The 11,148-nt window shown below is 41.7% G+C and overlaps 1 protein-coding gene across 2 annotated transcripts in view; it reads right to left on the reverse strand.

Annotated features, from left to right (window-relative positions):
• Positions 1-11,148, reverse strand: part of COMMD1 (copper metabolism domain containing 1) — a 193,673-nt gene that overhangs the window by 179,043 nt on the left and 3,482 nt on the right. Inside the window, exon 1 of one of the 2 annotated variants that reach the window (XM_032410894.1) lies at positions 1,810-2,053. The exons of the other annotated variant lie outside the window; for it this stretch is intronic. Coding sequence (XP_032266785.1) covers positions 1,810-1,986 — 177 coding nt within the window. The 5' untranslated portion in view covers positions 1,987-2,053. Of the gene's footprint in view, positions 1-1,809; positions 2,054-11,148 lie in introns of those variants that run through there. 2 annotated transcript variants of the gene reach the window in all.

The raw sequence follows: 11,148 nt of genomic DNA on the forward strand, positions 1-11,148 counted from the left end.
TTTTTTTTTTTTTTTTAAATAAAGCTTTCACATGGATTTTTTTTTTAAAGATTTTATTTATTTATTTGAGAGAGAGAATGAGATAGAGAGAGAGAGCATGAGGGGGGAGGGTCAGAGGGAGAAGCAGACTCCCTGCTGACAGCAGGGAGCCCGATGCGGGACTCGATCCCGGGACTCCAGGATCATGACCTGAGCCGAAGGCAGTCGCTTAACCAACTGAGCCACCCAGGCGCCCAAAAAGAACTGCCTCTTAAAGCCTAAGCAGTTTTGGGTGTCTGGATGGCTCAGATGGCTGGGCATCTGCCTTCAGCTCGGGTCATGATCCGAGGGTCCTGGGATCAAACCCCGCATCAGGCTCCCTGCTAGGCGGGGGGCCTGCTTCTCCCCCTTCCTCTGCTTCTCCCCCTGCTCATATTCTCTCTCTCTCTCTGTATCTCTGTGTCTCGAATGAATAAATTTAAAAATCTTAAAAAAAAAAAAAAGCCTAAGCAGTTTTGAAACAAATAGCAGATGCAAAAAAGAGATGAAATTTCAACACTGCCTTTGTAATCAAAGTGTGATTTTATTTTTTTTATTTTTTTTTTAATTTTTTTATTGTTATGTTAATCCCCATACATTACATCATTAGTTTTAGATATAGTGTTCCATGATTCATTGTTTGTGCATAACACCCACTGCTCCATGCAGAACGTGCCCTCCTCAATACCCATCACCAGGCTAACCCATCCTCCCAACCCCCTCCCCTCTAGAACCCTCAGTTTGTTTTTCAGAGTCCATCGTCTCTCATGGTTCTTCTCCCCCTCCGATTTCCCCCCCTTCATTCTTCCCCTCCTGCTACCAAAGTGTGATTTTAGACTAACTAGAGTTAGACTCACCCTGAGCCTGTTTCCTATTCTTTAAAATGGGTGTCCACCTAGTACAGTTCCTAACACACAGAAGGCCCACAAAACTCGAAAATCATTTTTATAGTCTATCTCTAGAGTATACTTCGGCACCAGATTCATTCCTATGACTAGCTCTCAGTCTGAAACAGTGTTGTTCAACAGCCGCAGGTAACTACTGGTCACTTGAAATCTGGCTAGTACAAAATAACGTGCTTTAAGTGTAAAATACACATACTATTTCAAAGACTTGGTGAAAAAATATAAAATACCTTATTAACATTTTGTATATCGATTACATGAAAAGAGATACTTCGGATACATTGGGTTAAATGAAATAAAATTAATTTCCTCCGCTTTTTAACTTTCTTAATGTGGCTTTTAGAAAATTTTAAATTATATGTTTAGCTCTCATTATATTTCTACTGGACAGGCTGACTTATACTTTGACTTCAAGCTAGTAAATGCGCTCTCTTAACCATACCGTGCACTACTTGACAGGGGTTCACTCCGGCGAATTCACGCGCTATCCCAGCATGCAATGGCTCACTTTAACACTCCCCACTTCCACAACCCGGGAAAGCTAGATTTAATAGCTGTTTAATTTTAATTTTAATCTGGAGCGCACAGATCCGCCGAAGCAACTCGAAATTGCCGCTCACACAACAGAGAAAAAGTTGAGAAAAAACCCAGAGTCCTCTCCGGTTCGTGTCTGCTGCGGGGCTGGGAGCTTGAGCAGAAAGGGATCACCCTTAAGAAAGTGAGAGGAGGCGACGGAGCGAGCGCCCCGGATCTGAAGGAGTATAATGTAGAGCCCACGGAGTGGAAGTGTAAGGAGGAAAGCCTTCTCAGCTTCTGAGGGGCCCAATCTGAGGGCGGAGGGGAAGGGGTTGGGCTCCGCGGCCGCAGCTGCAGGGAGGACCGGTACCTTAAGAATCCCCCTCATCTTCGCCAGAAAGGGGCGGAACTCCTCGAGTGACACCTCCGGATAGAGCTGGCTCCGCAGCAGCTCCTCCGTGATGCCCTGGTGCCCATGGAAAGCTTCCTGGGCCAGGCCGCTCAGCAGCCCGCTCAGAGCTTTAGAGCCCTCAAGCTCACCCGCCATGGTCAGCGGCAGCCCCGCCCCCCAACAGCTGAGCGCGGCCCCCGCTACGGCACCCGGGATGGGCCTAAATGGCTTGGGCAAAGGCGCGCGGGACAAATGGCGGCCAAGTTCCACCAGAGGTTGGTATTGGCAGCTACCAGTTTTGCTCCGCAAAACCCATCCTCTTAGGTTGCACCCAGGGAGCTATCCATTCAGTTCCAGAAGAATCACTTTACTTAACGCTGATTCCCTTCCTCACTCCAGGCCCTGCTGAAAGGAAAGATCACTTGGTGGAGATCACTTGAGATGGGGAACTATCCTATGAAGGCGGCAGTTTAACTTCGGAATGGCTGCATCTCATTCCAGGCCTTGCCAATCCCCGAACTGAATAGGATCTATCACTTATATCGATCTACCACTCATATCTAATCTCTGCCTAATCATTACCTGTCCACCTTTTGTCCCATAAAATTTAACTATCCCCTGATAACGTAGTGTGTTTGCTAGGATTGTTAATTGCCTTTTTACATTAATGTGTCTTGTCTTTCTGGCTAGCTCAGTGTGGCTCTGATCCAATGCTCCTTTCTATAACAAAGATTTTGCTAACACTTTCTTTACAATCCTGAAATGAAATGCATAGGTTATATAACTTTCTGCCCATATGATTTCAAAAAATCAATATATTATTCACCCATAAAAAGGAATGAGGTACTGATACACGCTACAACATGGATGAATCTTAAAAACATGCTAAGTGAAAGAAGACAGACACAAAAGGTGAAGTAGTATATGATCCTATCTACGTGAAATGTCCAGAAAAGACAAATCCATGGAGACAGAAAATGGTTGCCAGAGACCAAGAGGAAAGGGGAATGGATTAATGGGTACTAGATTTCTTTCAGGGGTGATGAAAATGTTCTAGAATTAGATAGTGGTATGGTTACATAACTTTGTGAATATACTAAACCCACCGAATTATACACGTTAAAAGATGAATCGCACAGTATGTGAACTATATTTCAATTTAAAAGTCAACATAATGACCTAATTATAATTTAAAATAAAAATAAAAGGAAATTAATTTAAAACATCCGTATTTCAGTGTGTAAGTGTTGGGGCACAACTATACTGGTGACTAGGAGACGTATGGGATAGCCAAATGCCTGCAGCTTTATGTTGAACCTCCTGTGACAAATACAAATTGACACCAGTATGCTGTATTGGTGATTCCAGAGAGAAAGAGAGAGCAGCTCTCTGCTACTGGTAACTTGATCTTCTGAAATGTGAACAAAGGTTGGTAATGTTCAGAACAAAAAACATTCTTTCCTCACTTTACCCAGTAACTGTAAACCAGGAATGTTCTGTGTATACTAAAGCCTGCTAAGAACATAAACACAATGGTATAACTGAGTTCCATTTCAGACAATAATAAACATGTAGGTTTTTCACAAAGGTGAATATCCCCCTTCATGGCAGGATGTCTAATACACCTGGCCCCTGTCCAGCCTGGGCCATCCCTCCCCTTCCGTTGTCAGGACAACTGACATCCCCTCTCAAGGTAGTGCCACCTTGTTGCAGTGTTGAGAATCACCAATCTAGACTGATTTAATTAATGTTTATCCAGCGTTTGCCTGAAGTCAAGAGGCATTCTTTACAATCCTGAAATGAAATGCATAGGTTATATAACTTTCTACCCATCTTTATAATAGAAAAGATGTATTTCTTTCCCTAGAGGAATTTTCTTTTTTTTAAGATTTTATTTATTTATTTATTTATTTGACAGAGAGAGAGAGCGCGCGCACAAGTAGGCAGAGCAGCAGGCAGAGGGAGAAGGAGAAGCAGGCTCCCTGCTGAGCAGAGAGCCCGATGCGGGGCTTAATCCCAGGACCCTAGGATCATGACCTGAGCCGACAGCAGCCGCCTAACCAACTGAGCCACCCAGGCACCCCAGGAATTAATTTTCTTTTTTTTTTTTTTTTTTTTTTAAAGATTTTATTTATTTATTTGAGAAAGAGAGAATGAGAGACAGAGAGCACGAGAGGGAAGAGGGTCAGAGGGAGAAGCAGACTCCCTGCCGAGCAGGGAGCCCGATGCGGGACTCGATCCCGGGACTCCAGGATCATGGCCTGAGCTGAAGGCAGTCGCTTAACCAACTGAGCCACCCAGGCGCCCCAGGAATTAATTTTCTAAAAGGCAAATTCAGAGATGCTTTTACAGCTCCAAGAAAAGCAAACCTAGGGATAAATTATATATTGTGTTAAGTATGTCTACAGGAATTGCAGAGAATGGTCAACATAAGAGGGAAAAGGGTTGTGAGTGGAAACAGCAGTATTAAGCACATGACTTGCAAATTACCTACCAGAAAGGCTGTACCATTTATTTCCATGAAACCTTCCTAACACTGACTGATATTATTCTATATAATCTTTGCCATCTGATAGATGAGAAATATTCTTATTGTTTTCATTTGTACTTCTTAAATTTGAGAATGAATACTTTTTTATATATATTTATTGACTACTTGTATTTCCTCCCATTTTCTTGACAATTCTCTATAGGGTTTCTGTCACTTCAGTGATTTCTTTTTTTTTTTTTTGAAGATTTTATTTATTTTTTTGACACAGTGAGAGAGGGAACACAAGCAGGGGGAGTGGGAGAGGGAGAAGCAGGCTTCCCGCTGAGCAGGGAGCCCGATGTGGGGCTTGATTCCAGGACCCTGGGATCATGACCTGAGCTGAAGGCAGACACTTAACCGACTGAGCCACTCAGGCGCCCACTTCAGTGATTTCTAAGAGCTCTTTTACACTGGGAATATTAATGATTTTCACCTATATTGAGACATTTTCCTCAGGTTTAGATGGTTGGCTCTGTCAACCTGCATAGAAGTCTGGAAGGTTGTTCACTGACATGCTATAGAGTGTATCTCTGAATAATTGAGAATGGGTTTTTGTTTGTTTGTTTTTGTTTTTAGAGAGGGAGAGAGGTCAGAAGGACAGGGAGAAGGAGAATGCCAAGCAGTCTCCACGCCCAGTGCAGATCTCACAACCCTGAGATCATGACCTGAGCTGAAATCAAGAGTCAGATACTTAACCGACTGAGTCACCCAGGCACCCCAAAAATGGTTTTTATTTGCTTCTTTCTGCTTACCTAATTTTTCTAAATGTCTACAATGCACATGCAGTACTATTGTAATAAAAAGTTATGTAATGAAAAGATAAGTAGTATGTCCTAAAATCAAAATCCTTTTAATAAAAAGCTTTAAAGAACATACGTGTTCTACATGACTGAGAAAAGCCGTATACCTTACATAGTGTTTCTTGAATGTTTTGATAACATAAGATGCTCTCAGAATCCAATAGAAGCCTCAGATACTTTCCCCAAAAAATACACACCAAATGTAGCCTACAATATCTAGGGGTTAATTTACCCCTCTGAAGTCTTTCTATAAACCTACTTTTTTACTGGCCCTAAGAACTCCCTCTCAACATTCCCAGGTCTAATTAAAACTCACAAGAAATAGGGGTGCCTGGGTGGCTCAGTTGGTTAAGTGACTGCCTTTGGCTCAGGTCATGATCCTGGAGTCCCAGGATCGAGTCCCGCATCAGGCTCCCTGCTCGGCAGGGAGTCTGCTTCTCCCTCTGACCCTCCCCCGTCTCATGCTCTCTCTCTCAAATAAATAAATAAAATCTTTAAAAAAAAAAAAAAAACTCACAAGAAATAGATGACTCTTTTGGAAGCAGCGGAAACTACTATACATCACTACCACTCCTTAACTCTTATCCCATTGTATGTATTACCTGGACATATCACTGCCTGCTTGAGCCTACAGCGAATTCCAAAACACCAATGTGATCAATAAAAGAAAATCATCCTGTGCCACCAGGAGCTGCTATTGCCAATGCAGCTGTTCAAGGTTGGTTAACAGCTGCATTGCTGGAATGCCTTTCAAACAAAAGTATCAAAGCACAAAGTTTTATTTTATTAAATTTCAAAACACAACATGTTTACAGATAACCTGGGCACAGTCCCATTAAAAGGATCGTCTAAGGCGAGGCAGCAGCAAAGACCCTGAAGCCTTGGCTCAGATGGAAAATACAAGCACCTAAAACAGCCTTCCCAGAAAATAGGTTTCCATTCTAAGTTCCATTAAGCAACTGGTCACTTCCCTTAAACTCCTTTTATGGCTCATGGGCTGTTTGATCCAGGGTCAGAAATAGGTGTTTTTGTAAGATTTTCCATTTCTGAAAATGTTAAAATAAGAAATGTGGACCAAAATAATGTACAAACACAAGGGCCCAAAGTTTTGCAAGAAACTCTCCCTGCTCCCGGTCTCCACTCTACCTTTTCAAATTCTATTTTAATTACCATTCACTCCACTTGGCCAGCCACTCAGCAGCTATTAGTGGAGAGCTTTGTGCCATTCTGCTAGGCTCTACGGGATACAGAAATGAACAAAACAGTCTCTGCCCTAAAATCTTATATTCTGGTAAGGGAAAATGATATGTAAATGAAGGGCAGCAGAATATGCCACCTTAAAATATGCCACTTTGGCATAAGGATTATTTTGAGCTAAAGGCAATGAGAAGAAGCAGATATAAGGAAAGCTTCTGGCCCTCCCATTTGCCTGAAAGCAGGACATAAATTTTCAAAGGTATCCTTCCTCTGTCTACCAGGAAAGAAAAAAGTTAATCCCAGGAGACAACTTTAGACTCTTACCAATGAAGAAGGCATGGAATTAAAACTGCATAACAAATCTTACTCTTGTTTACTGGGCTTTGCCTGGTCATCACCCCATAACTGACTGGTCTTCCTGACCTTTTTTTTTTGCTTAAGATGGCATATAAACTGGAGTTCTAAGCCATTGCTTTGAGTTACTCATTTTTCCCTGGGCATCTCACATGTATACATGAGGTATACATGTTAATAAACTTCTGTTTTTCTCATTAATCTGTCTTTTATTATAGGGGGTCCCAGCCAAGAACTTACAAGAATAGAGGCAAAATTATTTTTTCCTCCCTTACTTAACAAATGCTTAAAATACAAGGAACTAAGGGTTACTACTACTAAGTACCTAGAAGTAACTATCAGATTTGGTAGTAGAAGAAAAAAGATTAACTCAGCCTGTATAGGTCAGACAGAGTAGCTTAATGGTGAATAGTGTTGAAGGAGGTAATCAAGAGGACATGACACTAGTTGACCCATGAGCTGGATGCAGGCAATCAGAGGTTCCTCACCCCCACCCATCTTTGGAATGTTCATTCTGCCCGGCTCCCACAGTGGGAGCTATTCCAAGGACATAGTCTGTAGAGAATAAGGTGTTGTTGAGACCATCTGGATGGTGTATGTGACTGAGCCCAGTTACGGCCTCTATATAAACTTTAAGATGATAGGTGCAGAGATCTACTCATCTTGCAGCCACCCAAGACAAGCCTCATAAATTTCCTTGCTTATTAAAACTGCTACCTGCTAGATGTGAGTGGTGTGCCTCTTTCTTCAGTCTCTCCTGCCCTCCATGTATGGGGCCTGGTTTCAGATTTTACCCAGGAAACTCTGAGGTTGCAAACCAACAAATAACCAGACATGTTGCAGGGGAAATAGCATGTTCTGTGTATGGAGGCATGAAACAGAATGGTATGTTGAGGTACACTATGAACCCCATAGTGTAATGATGGGGTACAGGACATACTACACCAAAATATGGAAACTTGGGGTAGTGAATATGTGAAGAAACATGAGAAAAAAACTTGAGAAATAACAGGTACAGGAAGAACTTCCTGATCTCCCCCTTCTTTTCTGAAGTAGGTCAGAAGACTCTCATGTGAGAGTTGTCCTCTCTGTACCCAGAGCATTATTATCTCCAAAGATGGAGGGATGCCAAGAGGAATCTGAAAAAACAGGCCTTGCTGAATTTTCCCAGTTTACAACCCTTAGCTCTTATCTTTTTGTCCTATCACATTTTTTCCCACAACTTTCCACTCCTCATCAAATCTAACATAAAGTTTAACCACTTCTTCAGGTCTTGTCCTTATCAAGCCTCCCATGTCACATGAAACTTATATTAAATAAATTTGTATGCTTTTCTCTTGTTAATAAATCTTTTGTTACAGAGCTCCAGCCAAGAAGCTAGAAGGGCAGAAGGAAAAAGATATTTTTCCTCCCCTACAGTAGCATGAATAGGAGGAGCCTAGAGTAATAAATCTGGAAAGATAAACAGAGTCTGTGTCATAGAGATGGAGAATTTACATATAATGCTAAATTTTATACTTGGTCAAGGTGTAACTGAATAGTTGTAAGCAGGGAAGTAATAAGATCAGATTTGGGGGTGCCTGGGTGGCTCAGTCATTAAGCGTCTGCCTTCAGCTCAGGTAATGATCTCAGAGTCCTGGGATAGAGCCCCACATCAGGCTCCCTGCTCGGCGGGAAGCCTGCTTCTCCCTCTCCCACTCCACCTGCTGTGTTCCCTCTCTCGCTGTGTCTCTCTGTCAAATAAATAAAATCTAAAAAAAATTAAAATTAAAATTAAAAAAAAAGATCAGATTTGCAGTGTTTTTTTTTTTTTTTAAGATTTATTTATTCATTTGAGTGGTGCCTGGGTGGCTCAGTCAGTTAACCATCTGCCTTTGTCTGAGGTCATGATCCCAGGGTCCTGGGATGGGGCCCCACATAGCGCTCCCTGCTCAGCAGAGAGCCTGCTTCTCCCTCTCCCACTGCTGCTCCCCTTGCTTGTGCTCTCCCTCTCTCTCTCTCTGTGTCAAATAAATAAAATCTTAAAAAAAAAAAAGATTACTTATTTGAGAGAGTGCACACGCATGCAAGCTCACACGGGTGGGGGGCGGGGCAGAGGGAAAAATCTTCAAGCAGACTCCGCATTGATCACAGATCCCAACATGGGGCTCGATCCCAGGACCCAAGGGATCATGACCCATGAGGTCATGACCTGAGCCAAAGGTTTAACCGACTGAGTCACACAAGGTGCCCCATCAGATTTGCGTTTTCAAAAGATTCCTCTGGGGGCGCCTGGGTGGCTCAGATGGTTAAGCATCTGCCTTTGGCTCAGGTCATGATCCCAGGGTCCTGGAATCGAGCCCCACATCCGGCTCCTGGCTCAGCGGGAAGCCTGCTTCTCCCTCTGTCTCTCCCCCTGCTCGTGCTCTTTCTCTCTCTCTCTGTATCTCTGTGTCTCAAATGAATAAATAAAATCTTTAAAAAAAAAAAGATTCCTCCATGTGGCAGTGTAGCAAACTGAAGAAGCGGGGAAGGCCAAGGCTAGACTATCTCCGTAAGCAAACAGATGATGATGTGGGTCTGACCTAAGGAGTTCCACACTGGGCTCCCTGCTCAGTGGGGATCCTGCTTCTCCCTCTGCCTGCTGTCTCCCCTGCTTGTGCTTTCTCTATCTCTCTCTCTCTACCAAATAAATAAATAAATAAAATCTTAAAAAAAACTTTATTGGTAAATATTTCATTGTTTCTCTAAAAGATAGACATTAAAAAAAAACCATAATAATGATTCACATAAAATACAACTTTGTTAACTATAAATCCATACTCAAATGTCTGTCTCACAAACTTCATTTTTTTTTTTAAAGATTTTATTTTATTTATTTGACAGAGAGAGAGAGAGAGACAGCTAGAGAAGGAACACAAGCAGGGGGAGTAGGAGAGGGAGAAGCAGGCTCCTGGCCCAGCAGGGAGCCCGATGCGGGGCTCGATCCCAGGACCCTGGGATCATAACCTGAGCCGAAGGCAGACGCTTAACCACTGAGCCACCCAGGCGCCCCAAACTTCATATTTTTTAATTGCCTGTCTGAATATTTAAGTACTTGATTAACCAGCAAGGAACAATTAGTTTTCTTCTCCCTTGCACAGTTTGTTATTGAGACCACCATTAAGCCCTATTTTATTAAGCCATATTGCTTGCATCATTCTTTTAATTTTTTTAAGTTTATTTACTTATTTAAGTAATCTCTACACCCAACGAGGGGCTCGAACTCAGGACCCCGAGATCAAGAGTCACACACTCCCGATTAAGCCAGCCATGCACCCCCGTTCCTTTTTTTTAATCTGAAGTTTCTTTTAATCTATAAGTTCCCCTTCCATCTTGTTTTTGTTTTTCTTTTCTTGCAACGTATTTGCAGGTCATTTATCCTAAAGAGTTTCTCACATTCTATGTCTTATTGATTGTATCCTCATGGGTTATCATTTTTAAAAACTATAATCTATCCTGTATGTCCTGTAAACCTGTGAATTAGAAATTACATCTAGGAACTTGATTAGACTCAGGTTCAATTCTTTTTTTCTTCCATTGGGAAATATCTAATGTCTGCTTGCCTCTCTTTTTGTGTTGTGCCCCACATCTTGACCCCCAAAACAACAATCATTTATTTTGCCTACAAATTTGCAATAATTAGTATTAAGTTGATTCCTATTTTTAGACAGAAAATCTGGTTTACTTAAAACAGGTCATGAAGCTTCTAAGTTTGCCAGCCCCCTTTTTTGGTTTTTCCTCTTCCCATTTTCAGACATCTTTTCAGTGGGAAGCTTACAAAGTGATAAAAATGTCAACTAGAAATCTTTCAGGGAAAATCAGAAAAATCAAAGTATATTTAAGGAAAACAGGCCTCTGCTTCATGTAACATTGGAAGGCAAACAAAAAAATGAATGATGCGAGCAATATGGCTTAGGAAAAATAGGGCTTAATGGTTGTCTCAATGACATAAACTCACACAAAGGAGAAGAAAAATAGATTATACATAATAACAATAAAAACCATTGTCTTTGGTGTGAAAAATTAAGAGAGGACATATACACAACCCTCTCCCCTTTTCCAACCCCAACAGACCCTAGCTCAGTCTTGTTATTAGGGGCTTAGCAAGTGGTTCAGCATCTGTCCTAGGGAAGACAACCCTCACCTGGATGGATGGCCAAGTACTACTGTTTTATGAAACCTACTTTACAAATCTTTAGAGAAATTCTATAAGGCTAGTGATATTGCCAAATTCTCACATATGCTTCGTGTCTGCTTGGATCTGACAGGATTTTTTTCAGTATTTCCATCCTTCACTAGCAACAGTGCTTTGCATAGCATACAAAAGTTTGCACATTTTAATACTTAACGTAATCCCATTCTAATGGGGAATTAATGTATATTGACACTTTTAAGCAATCAAATTTTCAGCACTTA

The sequence above is a fragment of the Phoca vitulina genome, unplaced genomic scaffold (genome assembly GCF_004348235.1).
Source record: "Phoca vitulina isolate PV1807 unplaced genomic scaffold, GSC_HSeal_1.0 scaffold12, whole genome shotgun sequence".
NCBI classification, from domain to species: domain Eukaryota; kingdom Metazoa; phylum Chordata; class Mammalia; order Carnivora; family Phocidae; genus Phoca; species Phoca vitulina.